Source organism: Cygnus olor, chromosome 17 (assembly GCF_009769625.2).
Source record: "Cygnus olor isolate bCygOlo1 chromosome 17, bCygOlo1.pri.v2, whole genome shotgun sequence".
In the NCBI taxonomy this organism is placed as follows: Eukaryota; Metazoa; Chordata; class Aves; order Anseriformes; family Anatidae; genus Cygnus; species Cygnus olor.
The window spans coordinates 6,011,351-6,033,669 of NC_049185.1; the positions used below are offsets into that span (position 1 = coordinate 6,011,351).

General features: G+C 44.6%; 1 protein-coding gene and 1 long non-coding RNA gene across 4 annotated transcripts in view; both read left to right on the plus strand.

The window, feature by feature from the left end:
- PI4KA (phosphatidylinositol 4-kinase alpha) overlaps positions 1-1,249 on the plus strand; it is a 60,781-nt gene extending 59,532 nt beyond the window's left edge. The window contains exon 55 of the mRNA XM_040577189.1: positions 538-1,249. Coding sequence (XP_040433123.1) covers positions 538-589 — 52 coding nt within the window. The 3' untranslated portion in view covers positions 590-1,249. The remainder of the gene's footprint in view (positions 1-537) is intronic.
- Positions 1,250-2,005: 756 nt separating this feature from the next.
- The window catches only part of LOC121079725, a 194,761-nt gene continuing 174,447 nt past the window's right edge, over positions 2,006-22,319 (plus strand). For all 3 annotated transcript variants that reach the window (XR_005825149.1, XR_005825150.1, XR_005825148.1), the window contains exons 1-2: positions 2,006-2,254; positions 3,481-3,661. This is a non-coding gene — a long non-coding RNA (uncharacterized LOC121079725). The remainder of the gene's footprint in view (positions 2,255-3,480; positions 3,662-22,319) is intronic.

Here is a 22,319-nt window from a genome sequence, read left to right on the forward strand (position 1 = left end):
TTAGATATGTTTGTTCGGTCACTGATCAGAGATGATGCTATTAATGCAGCTATTTCCCCTGCACTTTTTTTCATTATTAGCATTCTCCTTCCCTGAGGTTACTTTGATATCCACATGATCCTGGATCTGTACAGACCTGTGTTGTTCATTATGCATTTCTTTCTCCTAAAACAAATGGCCAATGCAACATGAGGTGCTTCTGGTTTATCCAAACAGGTTCCAAGCTGCAATTGCAGCACGAATGTGTTGTGTTCAGAACTGCACCATCTTATGTCTTACTGTTCTTACCACAGTGAGAAGCACAGAAGTAATTTTTTAGCTAATTTAAACAAGAGCAGGACATTTTGTGCTGTCCATAACAATAAATGGGCCTTCACAATGCCTTCAAAGTGTGTAAGACTGGTTTTGATTATAAGCTAATTTGCTTCACCTATGTTTTATTTCTGTAGGATCTTGATGTTTGTTTTCGTGACAATGGATACCATGTTCTGTTTTTTTCTAACTTTCATTTACCCTGGCTTTGCTTTTCTCCTCTAGGAGTAGAACATACGACATGATCCAGTACTACCAGAATGACATCCCATACTGAGAGAGTCTGAAGATTCACTGCTGAAGTGAAACACGTGGCCCAGTGCCCTCGCTCCAGACTTGTAATAAATAGGAGATACTCAGTCGCACCTTGCTATCTTCCACCTTTTGTGTATGTGTGTGTACATGTGGGTACATGTTTCCTAGACATTGCAACAATCAGTCTGGTTCATTCCTTTTTCTTTATCAGGTTACATATATTTATTTTTGTCCCTGGGTTTTTGGAGTTGGGCTGCAATCACAATAAAAATTGTACTACGATTATGAATGTGTGAAAGAGGTAAAGCTTGGGGAGTTTGATAATTTTTCATGCAATGCAAGGATTTTATAATACCTTTAAATAGTAAAACAAAAAAAAAACCACTTTCCTGCATGATTCCACAAAACGCTATGGAAGTGATGTGTATGGATTTCTCTTTGGAAGCAGAAATGTTGCATTGTTCAATTTTTACTTAAAAAAAACAAAACCCTGATAATCGTCCAAGGTGGTGATATCTTGTGTAGCTATGTTCATACTTTGCACTGTACATGGTCCCTGCTACATGGTCAGTATTTCATATGTACATGAAGAATGTATTTTTTCCTTCTGTGTGTTTTAAAAAAGAGACTCTACTGAAGATATATTTAATCTATAAAATGTAATAAAAGACCTTAGACTTTGTGTCTGTTGCAAATCTTTTGATGTGTACTGAGTTTTAGTTTATACACTACATCATTCACATCGTTCTGCACATTTGTGTACTGGCCACTGTTCATTATATTGTGACCTTTCTCCTGGAGAAATGTGGTATTTTTTTTCTTCAGCTTCTCATCTATCTTTAATGACAGTTTTTATTCATGAAATAAATATTTTGTCCAAGACGCGCAGCTGAAGGAGCTGAAATGTAGGAACAAATGCTTTCTAAATGCTTCTTGCTGGGTTGGGCCACAAGGTAAAATCTGCTTTTTAGCTGTTCTTTTTTTCATGTTTTCTTGTGCAGTTTAGATGACCATTGTGGCTTTCTGGTGTCAGTGGCCCCGGAGGGGTGACAGTGCTGTGCGTGTTTTGTGGGGATGCCCCCCTCAGAACATTTTTACTTGGGAGCCTCCTCAGCAACCACCTCACGGCACCGCCGAGCCGGGGAAGGCCTCGTGCCGCGAAGGCGGGAAACGGCGGGGTCGGGCTGGCCGCGCGCGCCGCACCTGTGGTAAACTGAGGGCGAGCACCTGAGGGCGAGCGGCCGTGAGGGGGTCGGGCGGGGCCGTGCCTTCCCTCAGCCCCGAGGAGACGCCGCCCTGGGCGTGAAGGGGCTTAACCGGGCGGCGGGGCCGTGAGGGGAACCCGGGCCTGAGGCGCGTGGGGGGGCTTCGTGAGGTGGGTACGGCCCTGAGGCGGGCTCGGCCCTGAGTGGGTGGACGCGTGGGGAGCCTAAGGCGGGCCCGGCCGCCGTATGCCGCACGACGAGGAGGTTGCAGCCGTTCACGCCGGGGCCCTCGTCTCCGTTGGAAGCTTCCCCCCCAGGAAAATGGCCCTGGGGCGTCGTCGCCCAGCCCGGGGCCCCGGAGTTCCCCCCGAGGGCCGGGGGAGGCGCTGTGTGTGGGGGGCGGCCGGGCCCTTGTCAGGGTCCCCTTTGGAGCACCTTCGAGTGTCCCCCCCGAATCTCCTGTTCACTGGGAAAAGTAGTGTGTAAGTCTGTCATATGTGTTTATTCAGCTCAGTTTTAATAACGAGCAACTGGGACGTGGAGTAGTTCTTGTGCTCTAAGCTTGAAGCTAGTCATACCTACTCAGGCTTCATAGGAAAAGGAGCCAGACAACATTACAAATGCAATGTGCTTACTCAGGCTTTTCCTGAAACAGGGAGCGGGTGGGAATGTGAAGGCCTCTTCTTGTTTAAGGGAAGGAGGTGAGGAGTTCTATTATTTAGCTAACTAAAGCTAACACGTGTATTTTCCTCTTTTGCACCTAAAGATAAGTGTGCCGTGTAAGTTGAAAACCCAGATGAACGTCTTAAGCAGCCTTATGATGAGAAGGTCAATTAGTAGCTAGCAGTAAATGGAGAAGGCATGAGAAGTTGCCATCTTGAATGAGTCCAGGATAAATGAAGACTAACAGTAGTAAACACCCTCGCTAAAGCTGTAGCAAAAACTTGTAGTAGTATTGTTAGGAAGATCTGGTTCTAGAAGCATCAGCTAGTGATTAATAACTTTAGATATATTAATATTATGTGGAGCTATGCTACAGAAAGTCACTCCCAGTTGCAGATCTCAGCTCATGTATGCTAGAACGCAATTAAAGCCATCCAGGGGTTTGTATCAGAAAGTGAAGGAGTTTGAGAGCTCTTCACAGTACTTGCTTATTTTATGTACTTCAGTCAGGCTGCTTAGAGATCTGACGTGATCTTAGTTTCTTCCATCAAGTTTGTGCAAAAAAAAATGAAAGTTACTGGAGTCAAATGAATGTAGAGGTCAACTGGAATGATCACAAGAACAAGTTAGTTCAGTTATATTTGCAGTGCGCTCTTAAAAAATTCAAAGATGACTGCATTTGGGATCTCTTGGTTGTGTTGCTTCTTCTGGTATGCAGCCAGCAGAAATGTAAACATGTTAAAAAGAAACCCTTGTTAGTAGGAAAGATGAGCTCTTGCGACTTCGTTTCTCTCCATGGTTTCTAGTGATGGCATGCACCAAAGCTCACCTGCTGACACGTGCAGTTCTCATTTTCACAAGTTGACTGTACCTCCTTTCCTGCCCCTCAGGGTTCCTGCACACGGTACAGGGATGAGAAAAACCTCCCTTATAGTTGAGTGTCTGGTGGGATACAGAGAGGATTAGCTAGTGTACATTTAATCATGCAAAGCAGTATCCTAAAGCTGATTCTTCCTAAATGGATGTGTTCTGAAACTTCCTCTAGGGAGACTGAGGAGGGGAGGTGAGAAGAAATGGCTAAGGTGCTCCAATATATTGCATGCACTTCGGAGATACTGAATCAAGGCAGTTGGAGATGACGGACTTATTTCACCTTCATCCTCCCACCCAGGAAGGATGCAAGTCCTCTGTGCAAGAAGTCCGGCAGGCTTTCAGAAGTCACTCAGGTAATTAGGATCAGATAAAATAAAGACCTACACAAAAGTGTTCTGAATGTTTTTGTCCCTAAATGTTATATCAGGATATGTTGTAATGCCTCCACAGCCCTGGCAGAAAAGAAGCATCAAAAAGAGGGAGGGAAAAATGCTCGCACTCCCTCTCAAAAAATCTCTCTCAGCAAAGATGCTCCTGTCATTTCTCCACTGTCAGAAATCCAGGTCACAGTGACAGACAGATTTCCGTGTCCATACCTACTGCAGTTCTTTCTGCGTTGGCTGTGAATATAAAGAGCCCTTAAGAAAGGAGCAAAATTTATAGTGGCTCATTTGCATCTGATGGACCCAGGGTTCAATGCTACTGGTAACTTGATCAGCACTATTCAAATGCTAATCTCATTATGTGCGTTAGAGACTGAAGCACAGCAATCCAGCTCCATTAGTGCGATGTGTCTGTGATGTTCTGGCTGGTGTGCAGGGTTGTGGGACCCCCTGCGGACATCTAGCACATTCTGCATTACACTGGGGCTGATGTGGGCAGAGAACAGGAACAACTCTGGAGGAGCCAGTGAAATGTTCAAACATGGGAAGAGGAGCTAGATTCCTCTTTGGGATGTGCTGAGAGAATGGAGGGTGGGGAGGGAGTAAAGGTTTGTTGCTGACAAAGCAATTTAGTTAAAACTTTTTTTCCTTTTCACCATATTTCACCTCGCTCTCTATAGGTACGTTAAAGGAGGCTGTAGCAAGGTGGGGATTGGCCTATTCTCCCACGTGCCTGGTGACAGGACGAGGGGGAATGGGCTAAAGTTGTGCCAGGGGAGGTTTAGGTTGGATATTAGGAAGAACTTCTTTACTGAAAGGGCTGTTAGGCATTGGAATGGGCTGCCCAGGGAAGTGGTTGAGTCACCATCCCTGGAGGTCTTTAAAAGACGTTTAGATGCTGAGCTTAGTGATATGGTTTAGCGGAGGACTTGTTAGTGTTAGGTCAGAGGTTGGACTAGGTGATCTTGGAGGTCTCTTCCAACCTAGATGATTCTGTGATAAGCATGCCCATTGGTACCCCTTGGTTCCAAATGAACACCGTGGAAAAAAAGAACAGTAAGTAAAATGATTTGTCTTGGATGCAGATACAGCTTAAAGGCATGATTAATAACTGTTTGACCTTATGAAAAAGATCACCCTGTGCTGCACAGTGTTACGACATGGCATTTCTGCTTGTCATGTACCAGGACTAAAATTGGTTGGGCAGCATGTAGCATGCTCAAGGAAAGCATGTGTGGGTTTGTTTCTAGATAAAGGCTCTCTGCCAACCTTGTTAGTGAAAGCAGATTGAAATCAAGTTTGGAGGTGCTGCGTCAGTTTCCAAGCCTGGTGGAAAGGAGACCTACCCCAAGCTGTTACCTACCCTATGTCAGTGGTGGCCTTGTTGTGTTTGGATTTTTTTGTGTGTGTGTGTGTGCCTCATCTGCTTTAGTCATAATTCTGCATTTGGGAGGTCATGGGGTTTGTAATAGTAAAGAAGCAAAATTTGTAACGTGACAAAGTATATTTATTAGATAAGCTACATAGCTGGCAAAAGCAGATGAGCTGTGATATATGCAGTACTGGCATCAACTGGTTTATTAAATAACACGACCTCCCCAAAGGGACTGTTTCTGATGGGCTATTGCAACTGCAGCAGCCTTATTGCTAGAGCTTTGTAGTTCTAGGTGATGCTTTTGTGTTTTTTTTCATACAGTATCAATGGTTGTGTTTCTGTTAGTCTTGTTATTCTAACACATCAACTCAAGGTCAACGCTGCTGTGGTTATCCTTGGTACTTGTTACAGAAGCAGCAAAGTGAGAACACGCTTGTGTTAAGGTTTATGAACACTGTGTGGCTCTGTTTGCTTGTTGCTTTCCTGGCTGTACGTCCCTGGCAGGGGAGAGCAGAACACGGCTGTTGCAGAGCACAATAAGGAGGATGACATTGTGACACAGACAAGCGATCTCAGTAGTCATCCATGCTGGCAATGTGCGTGGCAATGATGGCTGGCAGTTCTCTGAAGCAGAGTTACCTACCTGACTGCATTCAGGTATCTTTTCCCAAGGGAAGCCAGGGAACCAAAAGGGAAAGGGAATTGGGGAATCTGGGTGTAAGTGCCCGTACCTTCTGTTACACACCCTGACAGCCCTTCACACCCCTTTGTGAATGAAAAATCCCTCACTGGTGACAGATAAACATTTAGGGATGCATCCTCTTCTGTTCTTAAGCAAGTTGTCTCATCATTGCCATGGCAAGCCTGGCCAAATTGTGCTTTTGCTGTGGGGAAAAAAAATCTAAATTTAGCAAATCTAGGAGACAGTCCCAGTTGCATGTACTGGTTAGGAGTGGATGTGTGGGGTGATAACCATGATCCTGACATGAGAAGGGGTGAGTCTGTAGCTCTCTGAGGAATTTCATCCTTGTAGTGGTATCAGAGTGATGCCTCAGAAACATGTCTCTGGATGACAGAAAAGAGAAAATCCTGTATTGGTATCGTGAAGTTCCCTTCCCCTGTGTGAGACTTGGTTTCAATTATTACACCTAAGCTATCTAAGATGCTTGTTGAAAACTGTGTGTGCATTTTTGCATGCACGCATGCAAACTCCTTCCTTTACAGAGAGCATTTCATTACTCTTTGGCGCACAGATCTAGCAGCTTCACAACACCTGACTTTCTCGCACAGCAAATCCTGTACGTATTGCAAGGCTGTTCCTTGCGCGGGGCAGTGCGGTGCATGTGTGGTAGCCAAGTTACACGAGTGAGCGATCTAACAGAGTGACCTATGGGTGTTGGGCTTGAAAGAACTTTATTAACTTATGTAAGTAACAGATTTGCAGGAACATCTTTATTCTGAACACTTTATATCTGGCACTGAGGGTCAGAAACTAATCTTAGAGTCAGGCCTGGCAGCCTGTACCAGCTTGAACATGTTGCTCCCCTTACACAAGGCAGAAAGATCATTGGTAAGGGTGGGGTGAGGATTCTTGGAGCTGTCAGGATACCTGACTGACTAAACAGCTTTGTCAAGTAGTAGAGGTGGTAAGTCAGTAGAAACCTGGAATATCTGATCTCTTACCACCTAGACAGAAAATTCCTGTGCAATTTTCAGAGGACCCCCGCTACCAAAAGGAATCCTGGTTCTAGGTCTTGTGCCAGGACAGGATGAAAGTCAGTTTTCCTGTTTTCCCTGGGAGATGGGAGTTACTCTTTACTCAGATGACGTGGGCTGAGTAGCAGTGAAGAGTAAAGCTGCCAGCTGTGGCTGCAAAGGAGGGATCCCAGCAGTGCTAGTACAAGGGGTGTCTGCTGTCTTTTCTATCCCAGATAGGAGTGATCAGAATGGGGCAAGAGCTTTGGGAGGTGTGAGTTGTGAGCTGAGGTACAATTCCCCCACAAACTGAACACAGACCTGAAAATCAATCGTCTGTGCACCCCTGCCATGTGGCAGTGCTTTCTGAACCCGCTGCATTTAGAGCTCTGGCAGGGACCAGATGCTGAGCTCGGATCTCAGCACTAGCATGGGGCCTCTGACATGACACGAAGCTGTGTGGTGCTGAGTGCTGTCTGTCCTCATGAAGATCCTGCTCATTTTTCCGGCCACATTACCTATAGCCTCACAGCTGTGTGGGCTGGGCGGTAGAGGGCACTGTGAAACAAGCGATAGTACCTGGGACACACGGACCAAACAATTGAAGAGAGAAACAAATCTGCCTTTCCTGTAAGGCGAGGAAGTCTGGCAGGTAAAACCTTGCCGTGACCTTTAGTGGTGACATATCTGTCACAGCAGGCACCGAGTGGTAGAGCTAGTGAGGTACCTGAATATCAGATACGAAATCGCTCAAGAGCCTGGCAGTTTGTATTCTGGCATATTCAGCTGTGGATGTTTTTGACCTTCCAAGGGACATAAAGGAAATGCGTTCTGCTGACTCTGCATTGTTGTCGCAGGTGAAGTCTTTAAATATATGAGTCTCCTTCCATATAGCAAGCATGCAGAAATCCATAGTGCATTTACCAAAAAACAGAGGTTTGCTGTGGATAGTGCCATAGTTCTTGTTATTATCACACTGTGTTGGATGAGCAGCAGCTGTATTCAGCTCCAGACGTGGCTGCATTTCTGTGGTTCTGTGCATGTACATTTTTGGAAAGCTGCTTTTTTTCCATTTTTTGAAAGATACTCTGTATGCAGGCCCAGATGTAAGTTGTCCCATATTTTGGTTAAGATTCATGAGTACATGTAAAAAAAATAAAACCCTCCTTAGATAACACTAGTTTACCTTCATCTTTTACCTTCGAGTAATTCACCTTGTGCTTCACCTTCACAGTAGACATAGACATAGGCTAAACACTTCACAGTGGCAAGTCTCAGAGTAAACAACACGAGTGGTAGGATGGGGAAATAAACCAGGTCTAAGAGAAGAAAACACAGAAACAGTTCAGCTATAAAGAACTCAGTGAGTATGAATAATTCCTGTGTTCATTTGGAATCCAGGCAAGTACTAGCTAATAGTCTTCCCCTTGCTGTTTGTGCCAAAGGTGGAATCCTGTGCCATGAAGATAGTCCTGGCCTGTGCTGTTAAAAAGGCTTTTAAAAAAAATGCCGTCTAGGTGTGGATCCCAGCTGAAACCTGGGCTCTAAAAAGTTCTTTCTCCCTTTTCTCCCACATGGGAACTGAGATTTGCATTTCCGTGCTTTCAGCATCAAGCCTCACCTTTAAGCTGCAACCCATCAGTGAAGAGAGAAGTAACTCCAGCTACAGCTGTGGTTGTGTCACAGATCAGAGCTCAGAGAGGGGCAAACAAGTATGTAGTAATTTCAAGCTCATTAGCTTGCAGACAGGCTGACTAGATCAGAGGAAGGGATTAACTCCAGGTAAGAAGACAAACCTGCTAAGGAAACACCTGAGCTTGATCCATGGTGAAGCTTTGCAAAGACCTCAGAAACCTGAAAACCCAGTTGGTTTCCAGGACAATGCTGAAATTATTTTTCCCCCCACTTCTTTGCTGATACTGTGATCCTTCTTCCAATTTGGAGAGTTGTCTTTCCTTTGAGATGTAGCTCTTATCGTGTTGTGGGAAAAGTGACTCAGTGCAGTGCCTGAGGCTATGGGAACAGGTCTGATGGTGACTGAGTTCCTACACATCAGCTGAGCCTGGATAACCAATCGTGTTTGTGTTCCTGTTTTGTCTCAGGTGACAGGTAAAACTCTTGAACTTAAATCTCACTGAAAGTTCCTTAAAACCAGAGCAGCCTTTAGAGCAGATACATCAATTCACAACTTCACCGAGGAGCAGGAATTCCTGTTGCCGTAGCCCCATCACATGGGATGTATGATGAGCTAAATCCCTTTAGAAATGCTTGAAGTGAGACATAAGGAGCTCAATTTTTCACAAACTCTGTGCTTTAAATTCTGGAGCTCCTTTGGCTGCTCAGTACTTAGGAAAATTGAAGCCAGTGGGATATCCATTGGGGATCCAAAAATCAGCAACTGCTTCCTGAAAACTGAGTGCATTTGTATGGCTGTGTAAGGGGGCCCAAAGTATGAAGTGAAATCTGAGTCCTTTTTCCTCTAGTGTCTATCACTGGGATGTTTTGGCATTAGTGGTAACAGTAGAGTAAAAGTGAAATTTCAGCTGATGCAAGTTTTATGCTGAGAATGACTTGAGTTTAAAACTGGTTCGTGACTGAGCCTGCAGATTGCTGTCCCTCAAAGTTACTGTGGTTTGCCCTTTTCCCAGGAGCTTGTTTGCTTGTTGTGTAGAAGTGACAGGATAAGCAGAGCTTGCTTTTCACTTTATTTGGGACCTTTTGCAAAAAATTCTCTTCGTGGTGTGAATGGCTTTTGCTGAAATAACGTGGCTGGTTTGCCTCTCAAAAAATTGATGCAAAGCAAGTTATTCACTGGACTTGGAATTACACTACACTGCTCAGAGGACGTTTGGAAAGTAGAGGTGGGTACTGTGTGCGCGCTCATACAAGCTGCCACCACTAGGTGACACCATGACTCTGGCAACAGGGTCCAGATCAACCTTAAAACCAAGGGCATTTGGTCTGCTGTGGAGGTTTTGCTACAAACCCAGAACATGGGCTGGATTTGCAAACCTTTCTGTGAACCAGGTTCAGGTTTCCCCCCAAATGCAGATTGGAGCAGAACAGGCTTGGCTCCAGGTGACAGGGTGGGATTTATGGCTTGGGATGGAAACCATGTGAATGTTTGACTTGCAACCAGGCTGATCTTGGCTGTTGGTTATGCGTGGAGGGCCTATATGTATTTGAAACAAAATCTCAGACCCAGGTTCAGGAAATGTGAGCCTGCCTGAGCCAAAGCCAGAAGGGGTTTGCATGACCCTGCCGTGAACCGCTGTAGGAAGGTTTCACGTGCCTTCATTGCTCACTTGAGGTGGGCCCAGGCGTGAACCCAAAAGCAGTACCCAGACACGGTCAGCTGTAGCCCCACTTCTCTTTTAACCTGCTGTCACTGTGGGCGGTGGGTAACTGGATGCTAGCAAGTAGCACCTTGCAACGCCATGGCTGGTCACCATAGCATCGTGGTGGCTCAGTGAGGGGTGTGGAGGCAGCCTTGTCTCCAGGAGCACTTTGCTTTCTGATGGACTGACTGGCTTCTTGCGTACCAGCAGAAGGTATCTATTTCTCCTGGGGTGTCTTTCTGGGTACTCATTCTTTAAATTGCACAGAGTGTAGCAGTTACAACTATGTAACTGTTCCCTGAGCAGTGGCTATTGTGTGGTATTTCTTTATCTTTTTTTTTTTTTTTTTGGTAGAGGAAATGCTTAGGTATTGCCTAGCCTGAAAAAGCTTCTTTCTTCTGTAGTTACTGTATATGTACACCTACTAAAGCCACTCTTCCATTGCTTTTTTTTTTTTCCATCCCTTTCAATGAGACTCAGAGGATGTTCACATGAAACATGTTCCTAAACCAACCTGCGTGTCTTTGACTCTTGCAAAGGGTATTTCTGTTTAGCAGAGTGTGGCAACTATCATGTAATTACGTGGCTCCAAGGATAGATTCAGGGAACTGATAATCTAAGAGATGTTTATACAGTGCTCTGTCATCTTTGAAATTCATGTCTTTCCACTACCACCTCAGCAACAATCCTCACATGCAAACTGGTTAAATGTCTTTTAGCAAGGAGTCAGCAGGGAGTGAGGTAGGCATTCCCCTAACGAGCACATTGTGTGTAAGCAACCCCAAACGCCTGATGCCCTAGTGTCTGCCACACTAGTCATGGCCTAGAGGGATCCTGGCAATTCGAGAGACAGGTCTTTTCAGAAATACTGTGGCTCTCAAAAGTGTGTGGATATTTGTTTTTTATTTTGGAAACCTTGTAGTACATGGGAGTTTCCCGAGTTATTGACTTCACAAATTTATATTTTCATATGATGCTCAGATGACCAGCAAAACCAAGCTAGCCATGTTAATAGTTTTGTTATTCTGTGTGTAGAAGTCATTTTCAAAATAACATTCATAAAAGCTTCATTACCATCGTAAATTTAAGCATCACAGAAATCCCCACTACAAATATTTTGGTTTATTGTTTGTTTTTGTAGACAAAACAGCACAGTGTTTACCTTGGATCATCACAAAAGTGTTGTTCTGGTTGGAATGTTTTTATGGAAGTCGGCTTTTAATGTAAGGCTGGTGCTTCGTGATACTGTCTTTTGTTTGCTATATTCACTTCAGTGAAGTCAGAGAACTCTAACGGATTAGTAAAATAGGATTTTCCTTTACAGAAACTGTTCATGCCCATCATGGAAAAGCAGTATCATTATTCCTATTTTTAATTAACAACTAAATGAATTTACCAGCATACAGCCTTTGAGTCTGCAGCTCTCCAGAGAACCCTAAGGGCCTTTTTGAAATACAGGTACCACACTTGTTACCGTGTGGGGCTGCAACACAGGAGCTGGTTTTAATGAGATTGCATATTTTCATTCCCAGTTTAAACACTTTGTTCTTATAAACCTTTATGTCATTAGACGTTGGGAGAGTCAGGACTACAGGAAGGAAAAATAAGAGGCAAACTCTTTCCTTTCTACACTATGGTAGCTAAACCCAATGTACTCTACTACGGGTTTTGCATAAAACTGACACCATGACAGATCAGAGGAGGCAACAGATAAGGGTAAGTAGTAGATGTAACACAAATGGGTACTGATGGCCTAGAACGCCAAGTGTAGTATGGACGTGTTGGGCTGCATCAGGTTGTTCCAGTCCCAGTCTGGATCAGGGGCATGGTATTCAGCTGCTTTGGCCAGATCATCAAATGGGAAAGCAAATAGGAGCCCGGTCAATTAGTCTCACTCCTGGCTGTGTCAGGTAACTTTCATCCCTGATAAGCCTTCCAAAATCTGTTGCAATTTTTTTCCTCCCCACACTCCCCACAGCCTTTATTGCTTAAAGAAAATTACTGCTTTCTGGGCAGTGTGTCATCTTGCAGAGATTTCTGGCTGTGTTGGAAGACAAAAGATACAGCTACATCTAGCAACCAGCGCTGTGTAGTCTACACTTATGCTACTGTTAGTGTTCTCCTCAAGTCCTGTGTGAACTTTCGTTCCAGAGGGCCAGTATACTACAGGCACAACTTCTTTCCTTCTCCTGTGAAGCACCTCTGGATCAGATGCCCGAGGGAGCTGAGTGGAGCTGTCAGGCACCCTCCAGGGCTCTGTGCAGCTCTGACTACTCCAGAATTAATGGGCTGAGGTCTCTGAATGTTAAGACCATTCTTAGCAGCTGTTCATTCTCACCTTTAACCCTTCTCTATTGCCATATAGAGAGCAGGCACAGGGAAAAGAATAATGCCTGTATCTTTTTCCCTCCTTGCCACCCACTCTGCCAGGCTTATAGTATTCAAGGTAGCTTCCTCCAGTGGTAGAGGATTGATGGCCTCTGGCACAGAAACTGGAGTGAGGAAACTCCAAACCTCTGCGCTGGGAGCACCATACTCCTTAAGCTATGAAAGACCTTATGCCTTGCAGGAAGGAGCAACATTACTGAAACATCAGTGCTTGTAAGTGTGGATTTCTAATTTATTCTGTGACTGACTTCTGCTTAAGGGGCTGGACTCCTGAAAGGCTGACTGTCATGCAGAATGTCTGTGAGGCTGAATGGAACTCTTTAACAGGATGAAATGTCACTGCAGCAAGCCTCTTTGGTGCGGATTCCTATGATGCTTGTAGCTTTCTGCTTGGCTGGGGGTGGGGAATCTCTTGCCTGAGAACTGACACTCTGCAAGTTAGTGCTTGCTGCCTGCTCACTTTCTGCGTGCTGATGTGAAAGAGAAGCAACCCAGCAAGCTGATGCACAGTCAGAGAAATGTAGTTTGGAGAAGAGGGCAGGTGCTTGGGAGAATCAGTGCAGTCTTCCCTCTGTTCTGCTACTTGTCCTGGTCACTTGTTGCCACATTTACACACAGGATATCAAAGTGGGTAACAGCTCGGCCTAGTGCTGAGTCCTTCAGATAAAATCTGAAGTTAGAAGCGTTGTCTTTGCTAGCCAAATTTCACTACTTCTGTTTAACGCTGTGCTGCATCCACTCTCCAACAAGCTTCTGCAAAGTTACCTTCCTGTATGGATGCAAGAGTCCTGCAAAGTTGTTTATGCAGGTAACTGAAATGATGTGAGTGAACAGAGCTGACAAAATGAGAAGCCCCGCTTGATGAGGTGCACTATTCTGGAAAGGTCAGCTAAATGGCCTGGGTCTGTTTGCCTGTCTGTAACACTGGATAATGTGAAGAACCTGCTATTGAAAGTGCTCTGTGACCCCTGGACTGAAAGTGCCAAGCCTTGGTGCTTCATCAGAAGAACTGTCAGGCTCCTAGAATTGCTCCTGTTTGTAGGGTCTGCTGAGACCCTGGTGGGGAAGGATTTAATCTTCTCCATTACAGCTGGGAAAACAGATGAAATTAGGCTTGAGTCAGTGATAGACTCCCATGTACCCAACTTTAGCCCAAGAGCTGCTGTTGTCCACCATGGAGAGATCTCAAAAGTGAAGAGCTGAAGCAGTACACTGACGCCCTCTCTACAAGCTAAGCAAAAGGCTGAGGGCTCCATTCAGTGGGGCCCCAACCAGTGAGCTGTCAGCAGGTCACGGCAGTAGACTCCCTGCTTCTGTAGGGGATGAGAGTATAACTGCAGGGAATGAAGAAGTAAGTGCTGCTTCTTGCTTGAAGTCTTGCCTGTAGAAAAGGAGCTCCAGCAAAGGCTATCGCTCTCCCATTTGCACCCTCTTGGTCTCTCTCTCTCTCATTCTCCCATCTCCCTTTCTGGCCATTTGTGCTGCCTGCCAGTTTGTTTGTTGGCTGAGTGCCTGTTGAATTATTTACTAGCCTGGCTGAATTAAGCAGCAGCAAAAACAGACGAGTGAATCCCACCTGAGACTCTTCCAGGGAGGAGGAGGGTGGAGAAGTAGTGTTTGTGTGTGTGTGGTTGTGGGGGGTTGATACATCGTGCTTAATTAAATGCACTAGTCCCTTCCAGGCAAAACCTTGTGGGAAGGGAAACTCCTTTCTTGCCCTGCGAATGCACTGAAGAAAGCTGAGCGCACAGCTGACACCTGCCCAGGTGGCAGCATGCCCCATCTCCAAGCTAAGAGAGGGTCTTACCACTGGGAGTTATCTTCAGGTCAGCACGCAGGGAGTACGCCACATCAGGTGCTCAACACACCATTGTTTGTGATGGTTGTTGTGCTGGGTAGGGTTAATTAGGTTAATGAGTGCATTGTTCATTATTAGAGGCTGAATCAGCCAATTACATTAATTATTGTGTCTCCCAAAGTGCAACAGTTAGTGAGGATGTTTAAAAGTACAGGGGTTCTCCTACCACCCAGTAGATCAGAGCTGAGTATCTATCTGGGCAGCAGAGGACCTCTACAAATCGTGGTGCACCAGGTGTTTGAGGTACAGTAACATCTCCTTGTTGAAAAGAAAACTCAAGCTTAGCACACAGTCTTTACTTAGCTCGTGCAGGTCCTATCTACTCTGCATTTTCCAGCTGTAAAATCTTACAGATGGGTGAACTAAGACATAGATCGTTCTGTGATACATCTGGTTTGCTGCACGTGTCGCAATCTGGTTTGCTTTCCTTGTGCAATTCCTCCCTACCTTGTCGTTGTCACAGCCTTGTGACTCTGGAATGTGCCTTCATCACAGTCCTTCAGATTAGCAATTGGTTCAACTGCCAAACGTCTTCCCAAGACTCTGTCCTCCTTCCAATTGTGTTTTGTTAGCAAGTGCTCTGTCTGTACTCAAGTGTCTGTGTTTCCACAGGTCACTATTTGCCAAGGAACTGAAGCAGATTCTGATTTGTAGATGTCAGTTGGGGCTGCTCTGTAGGTTGCATCACTTTGTCAGGTAGTTATTCTTGTCGTGCCACTGTAACCATGCAATCCTGGCTCTTTGAGTAGGTGGGTCTCCTAGTAAAAAGTAACCTAAGGAAGCCTTTGTCACCTGAAACTAACCTTTGAACATTGTTTCTGGATTTTTAACAGTTGCAAACTATAAAGTAGTAAAGGGTTTTAGAAAAGTTATCTTCCCTGCTTCCATGGGCTCATGTGCAGTGCTCACTGAGAGGGCTGCTGGCTTCAGGGAGAGCAGAACTGAGGCAGATAACTGGGGAATGCCACAGTGAGCTCTAGTTTGTCTTCAGTGCTGATCTGAAAGGTGCCTGTTCAAAGACTTTTTCCCGTTACTCCTTAAGTCTAGCCATATTCGTGCAGTATAGCTATAGACTCGGGGCTAATTCAGACTACAGAATTTGTGACGGCTGGGGCCTGGCACAGAAAATGATGCACCTTTTAAATCTGTATTTTCTCTCATACTGTCTTTTCCCTGAAAGAATTTTCATCTTACCCAACATATCAGGGAACACCATCCTTTTAGTAAGGTATGTGTGAACCTGGGAGTGCTGTAGTTGCACACATACGGTACAGAAATACTTGTTTTAGGCCAGCTGATCGAGAGCTGGTCACTGTCAGTTCTTCCCTATGCATTTGGAGACACATGCTGAGTATGGTAGGAGAGACTTAACCCCCTCAGTCAGCCTGCTTGCACTAACATCTCCCAGACTTCTGACTTGTGGCATCTTTTCCCTTCTGGAGCATGGCATGTCAGAAGAGGCAACTGTTGCAGGCTGGTCCTTATTATCCATAGTACCCATTTACCATGTGAGATAGAAAACTACCTCTGGAAGCTGGTTAAAGAGGGAGCTGAAAATGGCAAGACATGAGAAGAGCACTGTGAGATCAAAAGTACATGCCTCATGAATTTATCATGAACTAACTCTGTGGGACTCTTGCTACATAAATCAACTGATAACACACCATGTAAAACATCATATACAGCAATTCACCATTTCCTTCCCATTTCTATTTCTTTATTTCCATTTCTGAAATTCACTGTACAATTGGTGTGAACGTGCTCACACGCTGCTTTGTTGCAGCTGTATGTATGTGGCACATCAAGGTAATGGATTTTTCTTGATAACCTATGCAAGTATTGTCATGTTTTGCATCAACAGTAAGTGATTTCATATTGCATAAAGCAAGCAGTTTAAAAGAGTTGATGACCCCTTCTGGCTTTATTCCATATGGGGGTCATGTGTCTGGGTTACTGCCCAACCTTTTCCAATAAGTTAATTCCCCTTCTTAGTATTGTAATGGCTGCATTGAGCTGTGCTCCCCTCTGTAATGATTACTTAAAGAGAAGATAAAGTGCTTTTTCACCAGACTTCAGAATTCTTCATCGTGCCTTGCCAGGATTTTGTGCAAGTGCTTCGCTTTCCACTGCTGTGAAAACAGAGGCATCAGGTGTGTAAATGCTGCTGGCATGAGCACACGTGTGACATCCCAGGGCTGTGCAGGAACACTCAAGTCAACCAGTTCTGTGCAGTCTTCATGTGTTCAACTAATTTCATGTGTTTCTGTAATAAGAAAACTTGATTGTCATGGATCATCATCAGACATGATCTGGATAGATTTAAGCAAAACACTTCATAAGGAATATTATTTTCTTAGGCAGAGGAAGGAGGAATTAGCACATGGCTTGTATGGTAGAAGAGGGCCTAGTGTCAGGAGACTGCACAGAAAGGAAAAGTCATAAAGGGTGGAATTCTATCAACACAGGGTTGATGTATTTATGAACTTTAGTTCAACTGCTTATGTACAGATCACTGAACAACATTAGGGTTCCCCAGAAGCATCTGTATAAACAAACGTGTCAGAGGAGCCGAGGGTCCTCTTCCTTTGGCTTTGGACCTGTTGAACAGTACTTCCTTGCGCTAGTTTCTGCCAGAAGAAATGACCCTTTCTGGTGCTACCATCCCCTGCTGTGTTTCATGGAGACTTAGGGCTCCCTATTCACTGACTGCAGTGGGGAGACTTGTATAAAGGTAAATACTTCAGGGATGCGTGTCAGCAAATCTTGGTCTCCCTGATCACTGAAATTAGCCAGTCAAAGAAAGGATTGTAAGTCTGGATCTGCCCTCCTCAAGCTAGGACAGAGTTTCCCCCTGCATCTCTTCCTGTCTGCTTGTCTGAGCTTGGAAGGAGAAAGGGACAGTCGTACCTAGGGTGTCAAAGGAGAGAGCGTTCCTGGCTGGTGCCAATACCAGTGTCCGGGAGAGACACTCTTTATATGGCGTCTGTAACCAAGCAGGTAGCTGTATGTGAGCATCAGGGTCATTCTGCCTCGCACTCATAATGCTCTGTACAGCTGCTGCTGCTGTACAATGGCAACGTAAAGGTCATTTACCTTCTTGGCAGACTTGTCAGGGAGATGATGGAAGAGATGCACCTAGGGGAACAGGAACAACTGAGGGAGCCCCAGATAGAACAAGAGGGAGAGATTCAGAAATGATGAGCAAGACTGAGGAGACATGGAGAAGGAAGAGAATAAAGAAGAAGATGAAAACAGGAAGTGGAGAAGTATTGTGGGAGGATACAGACAGGGACTAACCTCGGCAGCAGCCTTGAAGAGGATGTTTTTCTTCTCTTCCCTTTCTCTTTCCCAGCCTCTACCCTTTCTCCCTTTCTCATCTTTCTCACTTACATATCTTAACCAACTTCCACCATGGCAAGCCAGTCCGGTGTGCGTTCTACACTGCTCTGTTATCAATGAGATGCTGTTCTGCCTTTTCTGTGTGCTTTTTTTTTTTTTTGTGCCAATTTGATGCCAAGAGCAAACCTTTAGATCTGGAGGTGACGTGTTAACATGAAGAAGGGAAGGAAGGCATCAGTGCCTAGGACTTGGGAGCCCTTTCCTCTCCCATTCATGGATGTTCACTAAAGATGTGTTTTGGTGTAACTGTAGCTTATTGGATTATATGATCGTGGAATTTGAACTCTTTATTAGATCTTTTCTATTTTGGTCTCTAGGGTAGAGAGGGACTTGTTTTCTGGCCTTTGATGTGCTTGAAAAGTCAGGCTATCTGTATCACTGTTCCTTTGCTTTGATTCTTTGACTGCTCTGGGGAGCATTTTCATGCGCAGAGCTCAGCTTTGTGTGCATCTACTGTATGGGATGTCTTTGTGGTTTGTTTTTGCTATGGTCACAAGTCACCTGTCCTGCTTCCTTCTTTGCAAGCTGTCTTGAAAGCAGACTGTTGCTGACTGGTTCTGTTGGAAAGCTTATATTTGCTGAAATCTGTACAGAAAATTTGGTGTTTCATGGGGGGAACAATACCTTTGCTCAGAAGGGATGGGTGGCATTTCAGCAAACTGGAATTGCACTGTACATTTTCAAAGTGTGGGCTTGGTCTAGGCCACTGGTCAACAAGCTGCCTGCCAGTAATACAGCACTACAGCAGTGTTCTGATTTTCCCTTGTCCCTTTTCTTCTGTGTCTGATCTGATTGTAAAATCTGATTGTTATAGTTTGGTTATCAAAAGAATATTCCCCCGCATTCTGCCAAATTTGCTCTCTCCTGATGATTTTGACTGATGTGCCAAGAGAGGACTCCTAAACCCCCAGTCGGAAGTGAGAAGCTTCTACTCCAGTGCTTAGCCACAAAGCAGCACCCTGTGAGCAGAATATCAGAGAAGGGAAATTTGCTTAGCCTGCAAGAAAAGGTCAGTCCCAGCCCGGTAAACCCTGCCAAGAAGGGTCAGTGTGGTGAACCAACTTACGCTTCATTTGTCACCTGTCGGGGCTGAGCGTGCTACACTTAATAGTATGGTAGTGCAAAGGACAAAGGGGATTTCTGATGGGGAGAAGTGAGGTAAGCCATAATTAACTAGAACACGGAAGGAAAAGCTCCATCTTGGAGCTGCTGGGTTTCTCTTGTGAGCTCAGATGTTTTTCTCATGCGCTCAGCCACACCCACGTGTCCCTCATACCCACCCAGGGTCACGTTCTCTGTGTGACAGATCAGCAAATGAGACAGTAAATAAAGGGATGACTGAGCCTTAGTGGGCATCGCTGATGAATGTAGTATGAAGATCCGTGATGCTGAGCATCCCTGCCAGTGCAGAGCACAGGCTCAATTTGAAGTGCTGCCTGTGGCAGCAGAGAGGAGCCTCCTGTGCTTCTGCTAATTGTGGAGTTAACCTCCTCACCCAGCATCAGTGAAAAAGGGCTCACGGGCCTCTGAGGAGGATAGAGTTGATGTTAACAATCACCTCTGGCAAGAAGAAACAAGAGGTTCCTTCTAATACTTCCTTTTCCTATAGCTTGAGCTTAATGCCAGTATCTGTAGTGGGGGGTTTGTGTATAACGCCATCTTTGCTGCATGAACGGTTACTGCTGCATTCCTGCTTTTCCCGAGATGTAAAACGCGTGTGTTCTTTTGTTACTGACTAGCTTTCAGCCAGTGCCATGTCCCCATGTAATGTACCTCAGTGTACTGCATGACACAGGCTTCTTTAATCTCGAAGCACATACTAGTTGGAAACAAGCAAATTGGTGACCTCTTTTTCTCCCAAGGCATGTTTTGGAAATAGCTCTGCAAGGACTGCTAGTGCCCAAGCAGTGATTTGGTTCCCACATCCTGCTCATTCTATGTGAGAGCTGCTCGTGTTTTGTGTGCAGACAACTGGCAGAGCAGGCTGTGAAGGCTGGACGCAGGCTCTGCCTCACCCCCCAGTGTTGAAATTTAAATGGCACTGAACTATTTTTAAAGGAAACCTTTCAAGTGTTGGTAACAACAAAGTCATAATGGCAGCCTCTGATGCAGCTGGAAAACATCTGCAAACACTTGGAAGAGGTACCAGTTTGATGAGCATCAGACTGCTCATGGGGATAAACAGCCATAGCTGGTGGGGTTAGCGAAGTTCAGAAGAGTTATGTGTTTTTGGTTCGGAAGCGTTATGTGTTCAGGAAATGTTGGTAAATCCCAGCACCTCCTTGCTTCTCGAGGGTGTTGGGATGTAGAATACCAAACAGAAATGTAATTTACCTTACAAATGTAGCCCTGCTCCTTATATGGATTTTTCTTCTTGCATTTGCTCATTAGTCAAAGTTTGTCAGATTTCTGTGGCATTTTGGAGGGTGGAGAGTGGGCATTTTGGATTGTTGTAGGTTTTCTTTTAAACAGCTGCCTGCACTTGGTAACTGTGTTGGCTGTCAGTGGTTAAATGACTAATGTTTTACGTTCCCTAACCTTAAAAATAGCTATAGTGAAGATTTTGCTGAGATTAGTTTTGTTAATCTGTTTCTGTAAAGACTTATGCAAGCGGCTTCCAAAGATGCTTTCCATGATTGTCTGCATCAGCAGAAGTTATTCACACAAATTACAGCATGAACGCAGCAATGGTTAAAAGAGTGATTCATATGTCCAAATGAATATTCATTAGGATATTTTTTTTTTTTGCTGTGTTTGCTCTGAGGAGTGTCTGGATGGTCAGAATGCCATAATTTTTATGTTCCTGATATTGTAGCTTGAGATTTATGGGGTGATAGGGAGACTTTAAGTGAGAACCACACCACATGGTGAATATAGCAAAAAGACAGTGTTGTGTTCTGTGTCCTCTCCACCTACCACCCCACCATTACCATTGTCTTCAACAACAGTTTAATACTTTTTTTTATCATTTTAATAGAAATGCCATGTGAAATAGATTTGCAGATTAAGGTCTTTTTCTGTTCATTGTGGAGCCATTAAGCAACGCTGCTATCTCCCCATACATGATAGTATTTTTGATGTCACAAAAGCCACTGAAGATCTTTTTTCTCCTTTACTAATAAGACGCACTTCTCACTTGAAGGAAGCACAATCAGAGCAGGGCAAACCTAAATACAATAAAACAAGACAGAGCTTCAGTGTTGCAGCTACAGCACATGGTGTTGGCTGGACCTCTGTGATGCTGTTTGGCAGAGCAGTTCAGCTGCTGCTAGGTAAGAGGTCTGATAGAGAAACTCTGGCTTTATGGGGCTCTCAATTTTCTGAGATAATGTTTATGCAGAGTAAGTAATGTCAAAAGGCCTTACTGGAAACACCGTGACACTCAGCACATGTTGGAGATGCTATTGTTGAGTCAGGGTTTACCAAGAGGACTTTTCAGCGTTTGCAGAGGGAGAGGGTTTGAGTTTTTGAACTTAGTTAAAGGGAAAAATTCAGTTTAATTATTTTCTTCCAGTTTCAAATCTAAGATTACCTAAGAGAGCAATAAACTTCTTCCCTACCATATCCTTTTTTTGGGTTTACTGTAAGTACCAGGTAATACTCTAAGTAGCCACTTTGTTCTCACCATATATATCATCATGGATTAATCCATGAGGAGGCTTGTCTGTGGGGATGTCCAACTCACCTCAGTTTGAGCATTTGGGGGAGTGGAGCAATGAGACGTCTCACAACAAACCAGGGTCTTCAAAACTTGATCTATGCACCGCTTTTGTATCTGCATACATTCCGTTGGTAAGGAGTAGGGTTCTTTGGCTAATTAGGGTTCTATTGGTAAGGAGTAGTGTCAGAAGCACCGGGACAGCCTCTAGGCTATATAAAATTATGCAGATATAAGGGTATATTAACAAACACAGATGTGAATTTGTTAATGTTATTCTCTTCCCCTAATGAAAACACTTGCATCACAGTCAGATTAGTGGCAAACATTGTCTTGCAGCCTCAGCTGTGCTAGTAAAAGATGTTACCATCACCAACCAATATTATTCTCTCCACTGATCACTGGAAGAGCCCCTGGCAAAGCTGAGTGTGTCTTAAGCATGCACTCTGTGCACTTAAACTGGCCAGAGCAAACCTGTTGGCTCCGCCTGAAGAAAATGAGGAGTGCTTACTGGAAGTGCTCCTTTGGCAAATCAGTGGAAACACAACTGCTGTAGGGAGGATGAAAGAGACGTGAGAAGTAGGCAAGCAGCTGGAGGAGGTAGGCTCTGGTTCTGGGTGGTGATGACTGGCTGTGTCCTTAAACATCTTTGTACCACTGGAGTGATAGCAGAAAACTGTCTGAGTGTAGACACATCTTTTGTTTGTTTCAGCAGATCTGAGACAACTTCTTTACCTTTCGTAAAAAAGCAGAGTATCGTAGTTACTATTTTTATGTAATTTTTAAGGTACTTCTGCAAGGTTATGTTCAGTAAGTGACAGTGACAGACCTAGAAACAAAAGCCAGGACTCCTATGTTCGTAGCTATCTTCACTAACCATTGGATGATACTTCCTCCAGATGTTTCAGTAAAGCGTG